Genomic DNA, 19140 nt, shown 5'->3' with positions numbered 1-19140 from the left:
GATAGCCAGAAGAGATCCACTTGGGTCTTGCTCCTGCCTAGAACCACACTTCTCTCAGTAAGTTCCCAATAAATTATACTTTGTGAAGATCTATAACTGTATCTTTCTTCAATCTCATGGCACCTTTAGCCCAGTTCTCTTATACTATGGTTGGATTGTTCTTGAACCACGCCTACTTTTGAGTTGGTATCCCCAAACAAATTCAACCAGTTACATGTGAAGTTGTGCAACATCTCTGTAACTATATGTTTAGTGCTTCCTCCATTTTATTGATAATATGTTGGATAGAATCAACAAATGATGACTTGACCAGAGGTTCCAAAGTATACAGAATTAAAACAGGTCTTCTTTCTTCTTGAGTTTATTTAGCTAACACTTAGGCTGTAGGCTGGGAGGCATACTTTGTTTATGTGCACATGTATGTGTGTCTGTGTGGGTGTGTGTGTATTTGACATGGAGTTCTTGCTGTTTCCCAGGCTGACCTTGAACTCATGGGCTCAAGCAATCCTCTGGATTCATTCTACCAGGAATTGGGACTGTAGGTGCATATCACCAGGCCTGACTATATAACATGTCTAAAAGGAAGAAATCATTTTTTTTTCATTTTTCAATGAAATCCAAGGTGCTTACCACTGAATAACATCTCCAGTCCTTTCTGTATTTCATTTGGAAGCAGGGGCTCACTAAGTAACTTAGGGTTTCACTAAGTTGCTGAGGCTGGCTTTGAGCTTCTGATCCTCTTGCCTCAGGCTTCTGAGCCACTGAATTCCAGGTGTGTACCACCACACCCAGATAAAGGATGCAATTCTTACTTGCTTCTCAATGACAGCAGGGAGAATCTTTCCTCTTAAAGTAAGATAATATGAGATGCATAGCTGTTTTCATGTGAAGCAAATTGTGTGATTGCAATATAAACATTTGAACATCTGGATACCTCTCTGAACTAAAATTCAGAGATGAACACTATTAATGACATTGTCAATGTGGGGTATCTGTGGATGATGAGTGAGAAAAAGGGGGGCATGAAAATAAGGGATCCATATCCAAAAAATAGTCATGTGGTTTCATGTTGAATTCCATAATTGTCTGAAAATTCATTCCAATTGATCTCTGTTTTACTTGTTAAGTCAGAGATGTGTTTTTTCTGCATTTTTTTTGGTGTGTGCTCCTCTGTCCATGGTAAAACTGACTCTGAAACTTGCAACACAGGAGAAACAGAACCTGAGAAAATGTTTCTTCCTGATGTTCCTCATGAAAATTTATGAAATTCTCTTTATTCTCTATTTTCAAATTTACTTGGATTATAGTAATTAAATTTTCATGATGAAAATTATTTATTTTTTGCAGGTAAGATGAAATTCTTTCCAGAATGCATGGGGCAGCTGTATGTGAACCCTGAAACACAAAGCACAGAAGGGAAGGTAGGGAGAAAAGACACCGGGGTGCCACTTAATCAGAGATGAGCTGTCTGCTTGTCCTATCTTCCTCCTTGGTCTGGACTCCACACAGCCCTGGGACTTAAAGCAGCACCACATGAGACAGGACAAGACCAGTGTTCAGTGTTGCATCCTGAGAAAGTGACTCCTCATGCTCAGAATAGAATTGAGAAATCATTTTTTGTTTCCTTTGTCTTCCTACTGTTCATTTTCAAAACCCAGCCACCAGGACATTCTGCTCCACTGACAGCAGTCACAGCAGAGGGAAGAAGGACCTCATCTTCTAGGAAGAGGATGGCATGAAGCTCCTTTGGTTTTGTTTCTGTGTCTTCTTGGTCCTCAATCTGAACATGTTCACAGACACAGATGTATTCAGTAATAAATGTGCACGTTGTTTTACCAGAGGAAGAAGAGAGAATACCACAGATAAGGTAGAATTAAGGAGGTTGTTGAAAGAGATGAGCTTGGGAAAGCACCTATCTGGATCACTTATGAGCTTCTAGTCTTATGTCTATACGGCAGACACAAGGATCTGATGCTAAAGAAAATGAAAAAAAAAAAAAAACCAACTGAAAACAAGATTTATGGGTAGTCCACAACCAATTCCCAGATGGGAGACTGCATGGTGTATATACCAAGTTAATGGAAATAGTATTGAAAAGCTTTTATAAAGTGACCTGTCATAGAAACCATAACCCACCCATGGAAAGTTAGAACTCATATCCTGAACTCAACTTGGCAGACTGCCTGCTAAAGCAGAAATATGCAGATATGATCTGAACAAGATGAAGAGTTCTGTAAAATAATATTGTAATGGGATAGTACAACTTTCTTGATATATAATGGATTAAGAAAACCTCAACATTCATGTGAAAGTTAAAAGGAGTTGACAGAGGTGTGGGGTTTCTCTGAGAAAGGCTTTAGGCAGCCATTGCAAAACCCATCCCAGAAATAAGTTCAAACACTTTTCAAGTGAATGGAAGTCTAAAAAAATATAGGAAGGAAATTAAAGTTTAAAGGCAAACAGTTTGAAAAGATTACAGATGGAAGCTCTGCTGGAAAATATGAAATGAAGATTAGATGCTATACAGGAGTCACACTGATGGCCTTACGATATAAACTGATCAAGGAAATACAAAGAAGGGAAATTAAGAATGCAGAATCCTCCCCACTCCCCCAAATAAAACTTATTAGTAACCTTTGGGATTATCATGTGACCTATTATATAAGAAATGAGTGTGTTCACAGAAGAAGAAGCAGGCAAAAATTATAGTCTAATCTCTGGTTCTTCAAATCAACAAAATCCACACATTTAAAAAGTTCAATACATGTCAACACAGGAACATGGAGGGAGCCACATGCAGGCTCATCAAATGCATCTTCTTGTTTTCATGAAAACGTTTTGGAGCTTCATCAGGCTTCAGCAATATTTTTATAGTTAGTAAAATGTTAGCTCTGAACTATGTTCCCTGGAGATTCTATAAGAAAGTTTCCTTTTCTCTCTCACTCTCCCAGGCCTCAGGCACAACATAAACTCCAGCCCTGAGACACCTCCTCACTCTCCCAGAGTGGGTGCTGGATTCTGTTCATAGCATCACTGGTGAGCTTTTTATTCATGGCCTGGAAAACTATATGAAAAATGCCTCTGAGGCATGTTTTTAAAAGTTTCACATACAGGGCTGGGGATGTGGCTCAAGCGATAGCGCGCTCGCCTGGCATGTATGCGCCCAGGTTCAATCCTCAGCATCACATACAAACAAAGATGTCTTGTCTGCTGAAAACTAAAAAATAAATATTAAAAAATTCTCTCTCTCTCCCTCTCTCAAAAAAAAAAGTTTTACATACAAGGGTATCAGGAACAGGATAGTGGAGAGCTACACTGATTTGAAGCATTTGATTTCATTTGAACTACAATGAAATTTCATTTGAAATTTCATTTGAACTACAATGAAAATTGTCGATGGACTTAGATTTGAGAATGCCATGATCCCCATTGTGCAGTGAGAGCCATCCTGAAATGCTTGTACTAGTCTCAAGGCCTGTGGATAACAGGAATGGTCCTAGAGCTGAATAAAATTAGAATCAGTGAGTGGAGCTGGGTAGAGAAGCAGGTCAGTTTCCATCCTTTCCCTCTCCATGGCTCTGCCTATCAGGCTCTCTCTACCATGGATTTTTCTCTGCAAAAAGTCAAACACAGATTTGTGGAAAGTGAGTCCAGGTGGAATTGGTGATATGGTATCAGGGAGAGAACCCTGTGTATCTTGTGAATGCTAAGTGTGACCATTTCCTTCTCAGAAATGTCCTATTCGGACTTGTTCAACTTGGGAAGCTTACTTTCAAAGGCACTGGCAGCAAAGACATCATGTACTCCTGAGGATGTAATGCCTGGTTGAGGATCAGATTCTTGTCTGTACTTTCCTATCTCTGCTAGTCTCATTAGGATCCTGAGCAGGAATTTCCTAATTTTCCTTCTTATCTGAAGCCCCATGTTATTGTTTGGATGTGAGGTGTCTCCCAAAAGCTCACATGTGAGACAATGCAAGAAGGTTTGGAGGAGAAATAATTTGGTCAGAGCCTTAACCTAATCAGTTAATTAATTCCTGTTGGGATTAACTGAGCAGTAACTGGAGGCAGGTGGGTTGTGGAGGAGGTGGGGCAGTGCCACCACTGTTCCCTGAATCCAGGAACAAAGAAAATGAAAGGATAAAATCTGGCATGAGGGCTTAACACTGTCACTTCATGCTGCTTATCATGAACCTGAGGTGAAAGCTTGGTCATTCCTCCTTTCTTCACCTCCAGCAGGTCCGGGACAGATCCAGGCAGCAACTGGGAAAGAAGAAAAGATGCATCTGAAGGTAGAATTCTGGAGGTTCCAAGAATGAGGCAAGAATGCAGCCTTGGCTCTTAGTCATGGAATTCCCTAAGGAAAGTGAGAATTAGACTGAATGGCGAGTCCCCTATGGCATTAAAGAGTGAAACATTGGCAGGCATTTTGAAATATGAAAACTTTAAAAATTCAAATTTCTCATCCATATTAAGCATTTTCTCATATATATACACATATACATACAGTTTAATTATTGGAGAAAGCACAGGAAAATATTGATGTGTGCTGAATCTTCACATCCCAAAGCTGCCAAGTGCAATGATAGGTGCAGAAATGATGTATTGGAGTTAACATATAAGATGTCAGGGGATGGAAATTTCATTGCTAACACTGGAAATTTTTTGTCAAACTAGTAAAAGTTGTCCTATCTTGTCTGGGGCCTCCACCAGCTGTTTAAAGAAATCCTGAAAATATAATCAAATACATATATATATATACACACACACATACAGACATTACAGTGAGCAAAATTTATATTTCCAATTTTCAATTTTGATCTTTTTCCAATGTAGCTATGTGTACATTGTAACTTGACTGTGATGCTGGGGAGCTCCAGTAAGCCTTGCAATCATGAGGGAAAATAACATACTGCACAGTATTTGGTAGTTATAAGCAATAAATTTCAGCCGGCTAGGTGTATGAAAAGCAGTATTTACCTTTATTTTTTATTTATTTGTTTTGTCATGATGTAACTATCATTGCAGACCAAATGCCTGTACATATAATTAGCTTTTAAGTCTAATTGGGGTTCTTCCTGGTCATTGGATTTGTATATTGAGGAAATAATATATATTAAGAATCCCTGAAGAAAGGTGTTCTAACCCACCAAATACCTTTTCATTATTAAAAAAAAGAGCCCCTTAATTAAGAGTTCATACTATCCAAGAGAAAATTCAGGTACAGTAGTTGTGAGTGTATAAAAGAAGGAATTTCCACTCTCATTCTATCCCACTTTGTTTCTTTCATATGAGTTTAGAAATGAGTAACATTGATGAAAACCTGCACTTACCCTTCTTTCATTCCCTTTAAACATCATTACAACTTGTCTAAATTGAACTTCCTTCAAGAAAAGGCATTAGAGCAGATTATGCTAAGTGAAGCTAGTCAATCTTTAAAAAACAAATACCAAATGACTCCTTTGATATAAGGGGTGTAAACAAGGACAGGGTAGGGACGAAGAGCTTGAGAAGAATATTTACAGTAAACAGGGATGAGAGGTGGGAGGGAAAGGGAGTGAGAAGGGAAATTGCATGGAAATGGAAGGCGATCCTCAGGGTTATACAAAATGTCATATAAGAGGTAAGGAGGGGTAAGTCAAGAGAATACAAATGGAAGACATGATTTACAGTAGAAGGGGTAGAGAGAGAAAAGGGGAGGGGAGGGGAGGGGAGGGGAGGGGGGATAGTAGACAATAGGACAGACAGCAGAATACATCAGACACTAGAAAGGCAATATGTCAATCAATGGAAGGGTAACTGATGTGATACAGCAATTTGTATACGGGGTAAAAGCGGGAGTTCATAATCCACTTGAATCAAACCGTGTAATATGATGTATTAAGAACTATGTAATGTTATGAACGACCAATAAAAAAAAATAAATAAAAAAAAAAAAAGAAAAGGCAAAAGAAGATCATTGACCCCAGGCTCACCATGACTAGAGAGTGGTAGATATAAAATGAATGTATCAGTATCACTGATGCAAAACTTCACCAAGGCAGGCCTGCACCATGGAGAAACCTAGAGGCATTTATAATGAAGTTTCCCCTGAAAACTGGAGGAATTGTACCTTTAGGCATGGACTTGACCTTCTTTCAGCAAATGAAGAGGTAGAGAGATATACATCTGCTAAGACCACATCACACAGAGTAGAGCAAGCTGTCACTGTCACAAGGACATAAACCAGTGGCTACATTTTTTTAAATTATTTCAACATGTACAGGAGGGCAGCTGAGAGAAAAACAGAGTTTCTAATCCATTCATAAAGCAGTCTCTGTATAAAGTTGAGGAAGCCTTGTCAAAGCAAGGAGATTGTGTTGAATCAAACCTTGGCCTAGGTAAATCTGAGCAGGAGGAGGCAAAACATTACTCCAGATGTCCCCAAGACCCCTTTTCTGAAGATGTCACACCTGTACCCTGATTGAGGAGTTTGAGGATAAGCAGAGTCTAGGCCATGATGGTGATGACCCAAAGCACTCCCACCACTGGACCTGGCACCTCCAGAGTTCTTTTATCCCTTCCATTGCCTCAGAGAAATGAAGGAGGTCCTCAAAAAAAAAAAATCTGCTTCCTGAACCTGCCTCTCCTCAACCCATTCTGGCTTGTCCTGGACTCTATACATTTTTGCATCCATTTCCTGAGGAGTTCAGTGGAGGGGATATAATCTCTCTGCCTTAGATTTCCTGAGAATCAGAAACTTGAATTGTCTATCCTTGATTTCACAGGAGAGAAATATCTGCTGGAGTCCATCATCTCTGTGATCTCCTAGCTCTTCAGTGTCTCTGCTGAGATCTCACTGTGTCTCAGACCTCCAAGTCATACCCCACAGTGCCCTCTTCTGGTGTCCATTCTCCAAGATCACTCTACTGTTAGGAAACTAGTCTGCCCACCCAGGAAACACCTGCTATGGTTGTTGTTGGTGTGGTCTTCCCAGAGGCAGCTGTGTTTCTGCCCTTCCCCTGTGCTATGTATAGAAGCACATGCAGCATCAAATTCCACCAGTATGTAAGTCACTCCCTGGTCACTCACCACATGCTTCATGGACCATCTAGTTGTCACTGTGAAGGAGTGTCATAGAGGGAACAAGATGCCACACCAAGGGTCATAGTCCTGACCTGATTTTGCAGCTTTGTTCCTGTCTGACCATTTCCTGGTAATGACCAGTTCTTGCTAAGTGGCTGAATTTCAGTCTCAGAAGTGAGTTCCCAGAATCCTACTTCTTGTGTAGGGTATCTACAAGGAGATGAGGGAAAAATGGGAAGGGAAAGATTTAAAAATGGGTTATTTCTATTCAAACAAGTGTTATTTATTTGTTTTAAATTATTTTATTTTATTTGGTACTGAGGATTGAACCTATAGTTTCTGAACTACTGAGCCACATCCCCAGCTGTTTTTAATATTGTATTACAGGAAGGGTCTCATTGAGTTACTGATGTCCTAGGTATGTTGCTGAGGCTAGCTTTAAACTAATAATCCTCCTGTGTCAGTTCCTCAAGTTGCTTGCATTACAGGGATGCGCCAACTTGCCTAGCCAAATATTTTATATCACATCTTATATTATCTGGTACAGTGTGGTATTATTATTGAATGATGCATAATTGTTGAATGATTAATTCAGGCTAATGCAGTTACCTCAATTTTTAAAGCAGCTTTATTGAGTTGTAGCTCAGATATCAACAACTCTACCATTTCAAGTAGTCACGTCAAAGCCTCTTATTGTGTTAGAGTTGTGCAACAATCACCATAATTAATTTTAGAGCATTTTTGTCACCCAAGAAGGAAAATCCATGAACATTAAAAGTCATTCCCAGTTGCTTTCTTCTTCAGCATATTCATCCACTCTGCCTATCTGTGAATGAAATCACTTATTCTCTTTTCATGGCTAAGTGATTCCCTATTTTAAAATTTTAATACTGCTTTTATGTGAGGAGAACATGTAAGTTATATTTTATTCAATTCTGAAATACATAATATATTAGTATTAACTATAGTTACCCCACTATTCAGTAGAACAACAAAAATTATTTCTCCTGACTGAAAATTCATCACCTTTTACTAAATCACACTTTATCCTGTTCCCTTCCCCACCTCACCCCTGTTTTGGCATGATTTTATTCTCCACCACTGTGACTGCTTCTCTTATAGATTCCACATATAATTGAAATCATGTAGTTTTTGTCTTTCTATGACTAGTTTATTTCACCTAGCATAAGAACCTTTTATTTTTACTATAGACTTCATATTTACCTAAACATTACATTCAATTTTATGTTTAACTTATGTGTCCAAAGAGAAGCAGTTATTTAGATTATTTTCTACCTTTGTAGTTTGTTTCCATACTACCCCATGAATGTGGCATGATCAAGCAGAGTCATCTCAAAGATAAAATAAAATCTGCACAAGTGTGACAAAGGGTCTTCCATTCATTTTCTGAAAGCACTTTTAAAAGTGTTTTCTATCTTCCTTTGTTTTGCACGACATGTGGTTCAGATTTATTAAATTTCCTAAGTAAAAACATCATTATTGCTTTTAGATTCCATTTAGGATGGAGTAAGCACACACCATCTTTTCAGATTGAATCCAGCAACTGAACCTCAAACAGTGTACAGGTATGATCTTTGTGACCACCTAGGAAAGAAGATCACAGAAGGCAGACTGGAGGAGACACCAGCGCATTAAAAATACCCAAACAGCAGAGAGTTTTCCACTTCTACCCTATGCCTTTGGCCTGTTCTTAAGCAGCCTGGGACCTAGGACCTGAATGAATTCCAGGAGATGCCCCACTGTTAGAAGCTGTGAATTAATTGTGGGTTTTTTGAGTCATCTCTTAAGTTAAGGTATACCCCTCAGACAACTCTTGGTGTTATCTCACCAATATGAGACCACTCTGTTGCCTTGGCAAAGTCCTGCTCAAAGATAATTCTGTAATAATGCAGAATTTATTGGTTCAGACAGCCCTAGTTTCAAACAAAACTCCCAGAATTGGAAAGAGATAGATACCAGTGGGCCTTTGAGGTGCCAGCTGCCTGAAGGAGGAAGAATTCCTGCTCATGTGATAAGTCTCTGATCAGGCAAATTTCCCTACAGCCTCTTGCTTCTTGTTTATCTTGCAAAACTTTTCTCACAGTAAATCCTCCTTTGATATGTTTTGCTATAAATAATGCATTGGTAGGATTTTTCTCCTTGTTAGGGATTGACTCATCAGATTTGATCCACCCACCAGAACCCCACTGTGAAACTATTTTCTATGTCTTTGTTTTTATCTCTAAATATTATTTCAGATTTTTAATTTCCCGGCTGATTCACATATTCGTTTGGTTTACTAATCCCTTGTTGTGCAGGACACAGCTACACCCCACTCTTGTGTCTCCTAGAGAAGAAAAGGAATACCTCATGCTCTTAGAAATGTGGGATGGGCACATTTTCTTTTTCTTAGGGTTTTTCTCTTCTTCATTGATCTCTTCTCTACTTGATCCTGAATTGGAAAATTCTCTCTGGTCAGAATTGTAAAAAAAATAAATAATAAAGGGGACACAGAAACAAGGTGCAGAGGCAAGAAAGTGGCAGAGAGGCCCATTGTCCAAGTGGCGACATTAATTTATACCAATACGTTACATTGGGTCGTTAGTACCATAACTACATTATTATTTAGAGTAACAGCAAAGTTGCTTATTATGCAGTTACATTCTGCAGTTACAATATGCAATGTTAGGAGGTTTGTGCAGTTCTCAAGAAAGTTCATTGTCTGAAGTTACTGTTAGGCAGGCAGATCCAGGAGCACCAGAGGTTGGTGAAATGTTGTAGTTATTAAGCAACCAAGTTCCTTTATTCCCAGGAGTTATGTACCTGAGATCAAGGTCAAAAACCTGGTGAAGAACACTGCTTCAGCGGCCAGACATCCCATGTCTTTTACACAGAAGTTTCCCAGCAGCCAGGCATTCTGTACCTTTGCACAGAAACTTCCTAACCATCAAGCATGCCACAATCATGAAGTTTATCAGAGACCCCAATCTCAAACACAGAACCCCTACACAAAGTGGTGGCAATGGACACTGTGGGGGCTTTCCATTCTCATTTGAGAAACTAATTTCTCAACATATTGTCACTTAAATCCACTACTTTTGTTACTCTGTGTTTTCTTAGTACTTAGTGGGATTCTGGCCTCTGTGACCCATATTTCACTTTTACACCCTGTAGTCCATTCCTCATTTGACAACTATAGAGCCCTTGATAGCATAGCAGGCTCATGGAGAACCTATAGAAGATCCCTTTGATATGTCTCTGTGTCCAGATTGAGACCATATTCCTTCCCTGCAGATCATCTGATTCCATTCATCAAATCCCTTTCTCTGCTCAAATCCTGTTCACTCCAATTCTTCTTCAAAGTCTTCCTTTCTGCTCTTCCAGATCCTGAGATGTCCTTGGCCCTTCCTGTTGCAGTGCACCACTCAAGACTAATTTCTGAGAATGGAGGGAAATAAACCTGTTCATTGTCTCAGAAAAGGGCTAAGGAATGGAACAAGTTTTGGATATTCTTAAGTTCAGACAAACTAGGTAGAAGTAATTATTGTATCGCATCTTCTGAAAAATAAGCCTAAACTCGTTCTCTTGTTCAAAGAATTTGTGGCTATATTTCATACTTAGTGAATCTTATAACTGGAATTCTAACTAGAAATTGGTTAGGGTCACCTTGAAATCACAAACTGTTGGGAACGATTGAGGGAGGAGGAGTACACCTACAAGACATCTATCTTAATTCTGGAACAAAAGGATCCTCTTAGGACAAGCTCATCCTACTGAGAGACAGTTCACCTGCAGGACACAACCAGATCAGGGTCTCAGGTTTCTAAGGGAAGAGAGAATCATGATTAAGAATACAGTCTCCACTTGACAATGATGACACCTCCCTTGACTATGATGACAAATGTCTTATGACTTAAAGAATGACAGCATCTTTCCTTTTGTCCTCATTTCCTCCATAATATTCTCAGATTTTCTCAGTGTTGTTACTTCACCAGCAGACATGCTCTTGAGATGCAGAGTTTATACAGAAGAGATTCCAGGCAGGTTTGCACAATATGGGAGTAGAAGGCAGTGATGTTTTCCCTGAGAACTACTGGGACTGAACCAAATAGGCATCTTCATATTATTCTGCCCCTACTGTAAGGATGTGAAAAAAGTTGCACGTGTAGGTAAAACATCACACAGCAAATAAAAAGCTGTTGTCCTTACACAATAAATAAGAAATTGTGTTTCCTTTTGCACTTCTTGGTAGAACAAAAGAGGAACTTTATGAAAAATGAATTAATTCTCAGGGCCCTGTGCAATGAAGCCCTCTCTGTGCAGGGCTGAGGAAGCATCTTCAGAGTGAAGAAGAAAATGTGAACTCAGGGCAGATTTTAGACCACTTCCCCATGAACTTGGAGCACTGTGTAAAGTGCTGCTGCTTGTATATGAGCAGCAGTAATAATCAGCCTCATCCTCAGGCTGAAGTCTAGAAATGGTCAGAGAGGCTGTGTTTCCAGACTTGGAACCAGAGAAGCGATCAGGTATCCCAGAAGGACGATTAGTGACTCTATAAATCAGGAGTGTGGGGGATGCTTCTGGGAGATTTCGATACCAGGAGACATCATTATAACTCCCAATATCATTGCTGGTTCCAGTGCAGGAGATGGTGACTGTCTGTCCTGCAGATCCAGAGGCTGATGGAGGCTGATTCAGAGCAGACTGAGACCAGGATCCTGAAAAGAGAGAAAAACACACTCTGGTATGTCAGTGCTGGTCCCAGGTGAGCCAGAGCTGGAGAAGACACAACATTAGCCCATATTTCCTTGTGTCCCTTCCCTGGAGGTGTCACCTGTGCCTTGGGAGAGGAGGGTGAGGACAAGCAAAGACCAAGCCATGGTGGTGATGCCCTGAGAATGTTGCCTCCTGAGATTCTAGCTCTGGGCCTGGCTCCCCAGACCTCTCTTATCCCCTTCCCTGACTCAGAGCAGGGAGGGGCCTTCATGCAAATTTGTTTCCAGCTCCTTCTTCTCCTCCCCCTTCCCTTAGCTGCCTTAGGTGTTCTGGACACCTCTGCCTCCTAGATCAGAAGAGTTCAGTTGAGAAAATTAAATTGTTTGATGTGTATTCTCTGAACCAGGACAGATGGAACCTGTGACAGCACCCAGGAATTAGAGCCCCTTTGGGATGTCCCAAACCTTCCAATAGTGGAAATTATATAAAGGTCACCTCATGTTTCCCAGGACTTCTGTGTGCTTTGTGGGATGATCTTGAGGACATCATACCAGGATGGCGGGATAGATCCAGTCTCTATCCTTCTCAAGGAGAGAGGTGGCTGGGAGCACCACACATTCTCCTCAACCTGCTCAGTGTCCCCTGACCCTGTCAGTTAGGATGTATGTCCAGAGATTACTAAATCCTCTGCCTCAGGAAAAAAAAAATGTGGCTGGATTTTTGAAGCTGGGACCGTAATTAACAGTGCTTCTGGAAAATAATTTGTGGCAGTACCACATATTTAGTGCTGGCACCCTAGTGGTACTTTAGGTATAAACATGGGAAAGCACCTGTTTGGACCTCATTACTGTTGGTGGTAAACCAGAGCAACTGCTCTTCAGACTACAGCCCCTTACTTCCCCCTGGTGGACTCACATGGAATATCCCAGCCTTTGGGAAGGGCAGGGAATGGAGCTGGGTAAATGGCTCTGCTTCCTCTTCTCAGTCCAGCCTCCATCCCCAGCTCAGGATAGCCCCTAATCCCTTCTAGTCCCCTCCTGGTGCCTCTTTCTTCTTTTTTATTGTTTCGGTGGTGTACTTGTACATAATGATGGGATTTGTTTTTACATATTTGTAGATGCACACAATATAACAATGTAATTTGGCCAGCAGCACTTTACACAACCTAATTCCTTTCCTCTATTGATCTCCCTTTGATTTTCATGAGATATCTGCCCCCTCCACCTTTCTTTACCTTTTGCTCTCTAGCATCCACATATCACAGAAAACATATGACCCCTGACCTTCTTTTTTGGCTTATTTCACTTAACTTATGATCTCTAGTGTCATGCATTTTCCTGAAAATGATGTAAATTTTATTTTTTTGTGGCCAAATAAAACTGCATTGTATACATGTACCACATTTTTTTATCCATTTATCTGTTGATGTACACCTAGGCTCCAATGTACATTCTAATGCCCAGTAGCCACATTATTTGCCTCTAAATAAAAATAAAGAGGCTTGTATAATTTTAAAATAATGTATATTATATATCACAACATAAGAATAATAGTATCATTGTCATGAGAATTCACCAATTGGGTTAAACCCCTTACAACCTAATCATTTCTCCTCTGAACCTTCTTGCATTGACTCACACATGAGCTTTTGGGGAACACCTCATATCCAAACTATAACAATGACATTCTCCATAGTCCCCTAAAGTTCAGGAAATAATGCCAAGGGTTAACAAGTGGGAATGACATCAAATTAAAAAGCTTCTGAAAAACAAAGGGAATGATTAGCAAGGTGAAGAGAAACTGTAGAGAATGGGAAAAAAATCTTTGCTAATTACTCTTCTGTCAGAGGATTTAGGTCTAGAATATAAAAAGAACTTTAAAAACTTCACACACATACACACAAAATGAATTAATAAACAGGTAATTAAGTTAAACAGATACTTTTCAAAAGAAAAAGCATAAATGGCCAACAGATATATGAAAAAAGTTTAACATCATTAGCAATGGGGGAAATGCAAATCAAAAGTAAACTGAGATTTCATCTTACACCAGTCAGAGTGGGAGTCATCCAAAATACAAACATAAAATGCTAGAGAGGATGTGGAGAAGAAGGAATACTTTTATACTCTTGGTGGGATTATAAATTACTAAAAACACTATAGAAATCTGTATAGAGGCCCCTCAAAAGACTAGGCATGGACCCACCATAAGACTTAGCCTTAACACTCCTCAGTATTTATCCTGAAGAATCAAAGCCATCTGACTACAGTGATTCATGCATACCCATGCTTATAGCAGCACAACTTACAATAGCACAATATGGAATCAGCCCAGGTGTCCATAAGTGGATAACTAGATAAATAAAATGTGGTATATACAGCCATAAACAAAAATGAAACTATGCTATTTGTAGAAAACTGGATGATACTAGAGACCATCATGTTAAGTGAAAGAAGTCAAACTCAGGTTAAGGGTTGTTTTCTCTCATAAGTAGGAGCTAGAGAGGAAAAGGAAAAGAAAGCTAAGACAGGTGATGGTCCCCCTACTCTGCAGTGTACTAAAGAAGACTGTGCTTGCTCCATGCAGACAATGTCTTGAGTGCTATCCCCACCTGAGACTGCACCTGAGTGCAGGACTGTAGCCCTCAGTGCAGATCCACCAGGAAGTGGGAGGAGAGGCAGGGAGAGGTGTGCAGCATCTGTTGAAGTGCCAAAGATAGAAAGGTTATTTCTGGGACACTGCTGGACAGTAAGAGAAAGTGCTCATGGATTGGGCAGAACTCCCAAGCAACAGTCCTAAGTAAAGAACATAGGCTCTCTAGTTCCATCTTCTCATAAGGAAATCCCTCCTAGAGCCCCTATTGTCTCTCAGGCAACTACTAAGGCTGACACCTGGGACTAGGCTCCTCCAGGGATTGTCCCAATTGAGAACCTCCCTGTTCCCAGGCTCCTGCTAGTATCCTGAGTAAACACTATGTGTGTGATAGGCAGAATGTGGTCACAGAAGGCCAGACATGTGATGTGCTCTTGGGACTTCCAGTACAGAGACTACGACCTGGAGACCTGTTGATTCCCCTGGATGGGACTCCCTCTTGGCCTCCCCTTGTACTGTCCCAGCCTCTTCCTTGATGCTCCTCACTATAGCTTTACCTCTCCATGCTCTGGAGGACCCTAGGAGCAGTAGCTACCTTCTCTATGCGATTCTAAAGCCCATGTTACCTGAAATGGTGTGTAAGATGTCCAGCCTCACTCCGAGCTAGCCGCATTCACCTTGCCCTTCCAAGCACAGAATGGACAGTGGACATTCATGGTATAGAGTCAGATGGGTAGTGTGCATTTTCTTTCACCCAGTCTGAGGATTAAAGGTTGTTTCCTGGTGCTTTGTTTTCTTTAAAGAAAGCAGAGAGAGCTTGCCTCTTAGTTCTTCTGAAGAAAGAAAGCTTTAGTAGCTTTGGCTGCTCTTTGATAAAACTAGGCCTAAGTCTCAGGGGTACACCTTAGCAATATTACTTGGCTGATCTCAGAGTCAAGGCTGGGTTCAGGGTAATGTGGGTTTGTTCCTTGGGACAGGTTCTAGATATAGAGAGAAGAGGCTTTGAAGCAGGGCAAAGGGAGGGAAGTTCCTAGAGTTGAGAGAAGTAGTGAGAGTGGTTGTGGAGAAGCAGGCCCTGCAGAAGGAGGGAGGAACCCAAGGAGGCTGCTGGAGTAAAGCTCGAGCAGGGAGGACAGGCATACATCCCTGGCCAAGTCCAGGCATAGAAGAACCTATGGATGTCCATTCCCATTATCTGAACCCTGCATCCAAAACCCCTCTGGGGGACCCCAACTTGGTCATTTATACCCTTGATGCATAAGTTCTTCAGGACTGGGGCAGCTGAACCAGCACCTCTCAGACCTGTGCTTAGAGAGGTGTGTATGTATGTGTGTGTGTCTGTGAATAGCTCATGCTCCTCCTCTCACAAGATCATTGTCAACCTGCAGTGAGTGTGGTTCATGCTGAGAAGTGAGGCTAGGCATTTGTGTCAGCTTCACCATTAGACATAGGAGACTCATGCCCAGGAAGGCGAGGGAGTAAACAGTAACCAAGTCCCATTTTGCTTCAAGCCATTTCTAAAAATCTCTTGTCCACAGTTGAATCCTCTGATTATGCAGCTCTCCCTTGGCAAACTGGAAGATTAACCAATGAATGTTTCCTAAGCATATCCCACAGTGAGTCTTCTTCCTTCACTGTATCCCAGAGGTCCACCCATCCTATGCATTATGCTACAGATGTGTCCCAATTCCAGGAAAAACCAACCTTAAAGGACTTCCTTAAATCCCCCAGTGCACATCCTCCTAACAAGAACCATTACCTAACATCCTCCCCCTTATAACCATAATTAAGACCCTATTAAAGTGAAATTCTCCTTACTAACAAAACTTAGTGTTGTATAATTGAGGACTTTTGTGGCCTTTGTAAGCTGGCAGTTCAAGTAAATAAAAATGAACTGCTTAGGTTCCAATGAAATTAGCTGAGCCTGGAGAGGTCCAGGGATCTGCCCCCAGGTTTTAGAAATATGAGGGCAGGGGCAGGACTAGAAGCTTAAACTCCATGTGTCAGGCAATCACCTGTCAGTGTGACCAGGGCAGGAAGGAGAAGTGGGGGAGGCAAACTGGCAGATTTCTCTCAATTTCTATGTCACTCTGTGAGCAATGATGCTAATTCCACACATGACATTAATAGACAGTATCCTAATAATATAGGGCCAGTGGATGGCTGGAGTTGCTGTGTACCCTGAGATGGAGCGAAGAATTGATCAGGGAACGTGAGGAACTGGTGTCGTCATTGCAGATGACCATTACAGGGCCTCATTCCCAATATTAAAATATGATATTTCCTGATATCATAGTCACGTTAGAAGCGTTTTGCTTCTTTCTTCTGGGTAGATACAAGAAATAACTTGTTCATTATTGTGGGAGAAATGGGAAAAGCACGCCCTGACCAAGATGAGCCAAGAAAGGTAAAGGCCAACTGGCCGCCCACACCCAGCCCTCCCTCCTGGGAGGACAATCAGACATGCCAGGGAGAACAGTCAAAGCAGGATCTCATTTAATAAGGGAGTACACACAGCTTATATACTGCACAGGAGCCAATCAGAATAAAGGTCAGAGGATGGAGCAAGTTCACGTGTACACCCATCCCATAGTCTATAAGGGAAGACACTAGCTGTCCACAAAGGCAGAAGGGTCCTGCACCTATCCTGGCGGTGGTCTGCCTCCTCTGTCACCGCCCACAGCACCACCTCCTGGCTGATTGCCAGGAGCCATCCCAGCCACATGTGCAGCCTCAAGACCAGGAAGCAGGCAGCCATGCCCTACACTTGGTTGGTATTTTTTCTATCTTTTCTTTTTTCTCCTAATTTACTTTTCCTGTCCTCTTCTTCACTATGTAATGTAATAGCATTTTTTCTATCTTTAATAATTAATTTTTCAACAAATTCCAGATCATTACTACAAGTTTATGCCTGGGGTTAGAGGAATTGTAAAGAACATTTTCAACTAGTCTTTGTTTCCCCTAAGGTTGATTAGTTTATGATTTGTTCTGGAGTGATTGTATAAACAGGGTTTAGGGTCCTCTCTCAAAGTGGTGCCAATGATGAGAATAGCAGAGGACACACACTGAGTGTAGTGAGTATGAATACCTGGGTATTTTCTCAACCTAGTTCTCTTAAGAGAAAGCAGCTCACAAAATAGTACCTGGTATAAAAGTAGAAAGAAGAATCATCCTAGCAGATGGATAGATATATAGGTAAAAAAAACACAGGAACAAACCATCTCCAAATAACCCACAACACTGATCAATAACTGATCCCATTGATACTACAGTAGAGGAAATTATGGAAAGTTCTTAGGTAAAATGTTAGCTAATAAAAGATGCAAGGAATGAACTAGAGAGAAAATAGAGGAAGTAAAAGACCATTTAAATACAAAGATTTCTAAAAAGAACCAAATGGAAATCCTGGAAATGAAAGACTCAATAAATCACTTTAAAAATCCTATGGAAATCATTAATAATAGATCAGGCAACTTTGAAGGCAGAATGTCAGGCTTTGAAGACAAAGCATATATCTTGAACATAGAATCAACAATAAAGAAAAGATGTTATGTAATTGTGACCAGAATATTTAAGAAATCTGGGATAACATTAAGAGATCAAATCTAAGAATCATTGATTTTTCCAAAATACAAACTAAAGGAATGCACAATCTTTCCAATGAAATAATCAGAAACATTTCCAAAACTTCAGAACAAGAAGAAAAACCAGACTGTAGCCACCTGAGAGGAGCTGTGGGAGGACCAAGGGTCCACAAGACTTACGGCAGAAAAAGTGGCTACAATATGCAGGAGCAGGTGGCAGCCAAAGTTGCAAGGCCTTGCTCAGAGCAAAGTGGCCTGGGTTTTAGTCTGTCTCTGGTTCCCTGGAAGCAGACAAGTGGCCAGTGTGGGAATGGCAACAGCAGCAGAGGCTGATGCTCCAATGCATCTCTCCACCCTTTAGCCTGAGCCAGAGTGTCCAGGCCAGGTGGCCCAGGTAGCTGGAGGGGATCCATTGTACAATAATGGGAATTCTCTTCACCAGGATATGGAGGCTATTCAATCACCAAGGTCACAAAATTATCATCATTGGACTGGACAATGCAGGGGAAATTATCATCCTTTAATAATTTTCTTTGAAGGAAATTGTACTTACATCCCCTACAATAGGGAATAAGGTAGAAGAGATAGTGATTAATGATATATATTTTCTAATGTGGGATATGGTGGCCAAGAATCTCTTTGTTCTTCCTGGAATACTTTTTCTAACATGGAGTTCGTAATAGTAATTGTGGACAGTACAGACAGAGGATTTCTGTAACTAAAGAAGAACTCTACATACTATTAGTGCATGAGGACCTAAGAAAAACTGGATTACTGATTTTTGCTAATACACAAGATGTTAAAGAATACATGACTGTAGTAGAAGTCTCCCAGGTTTTGAAGCTAACTTTTATTAAATATCAGCAGAGGCCTATGCAGGCTTGCTGTGCTCTTACTGGTGAGGGATTATGCCAAGGACTTGAATGGAATATGTCGTAATTTAGGATTAGATGACCTCTACTGACCTCATAGACTTTGTATAAACAAAGTGCTGGACTTCATCTGAAAGCTGCAAAAAATAATGGTTTAGATATCTTTATGATAAATTGATTTATTTTTTTCTATAAGAAGAAAAATTAAGACCTCTTATTTGAAAACAAGATAAAGTCTCACCCTCCAATTTGCTTTCTCATTAGTTCCTTCCAAAGTATAAAGTTGTTATTGATATTTTTCTCAATGAATCC

At 40.6% G+C, this 19140-nt stretch overlaps 1 protein-coding gene and 1 pseudogene across 1 annotated transcript in view; one reads left to right on the top strand and one right to left on the bottom strand.

Moving 5' to 3' along the window:
• LOC113197387 (uncharacterized) overlaps window positions 1-11944 on the bottom strand; it is a 519021-nt gene extending 507077 nt beyond the window's left edge. Inside the window, exons 1-5 of the mRNA XM_077796452.1 lie at window positions 11899-11944; window positions 11569-11782; window positions 7157-7274; window positions 4173-4262; window positions 1639-1780 (exon numbers count right to left, since the gene is read on the bottom strand). Coding sequence (XP_077652578.1) covers window positions 1639-1780; window positions 4173-4262; window positions 7157-7274; window positions 11569-11782; window positions 11899-11944 — 610 coding nt within the window. The remainder of the gene's footprint in view (window positions 1-1638; window positions 1781-4172; window positions 4263-7156; window positions 7275-11568; window positions 11783-11898) is intronic.
• A 6434-nt stretch (window positions 11945-18378) lies between these two features.
• Window positions 18379-18910, top strand: LOC113176515 (ADP-ribosylation factor-like protein 5A pseudogene; annotated as a pseudogene).
• Window positions 18911-19140: the final 230 nt, after the last annotated feature.

Source organism: Urocitellus parryii, chromosome 3 (genome assembly GCF_045843805.1).
Source record: "Urocitellus parryii isolate mUroPar1 chromosome 3, mUroPar1.hap1, whole genome shotgun sequence".
NCBI classification, from domain to species: domain Eukaryota; kingdom Metazoa; phylum Chordata; class Mammalia; order Rodentia; family Sciuridae; genus Urocitellus; species Urocitellus parryii.
Note: the sequence above shows the minus strand (reverse complement) of the source record. Positions and strands in the feature narration are given on the sequence as shown.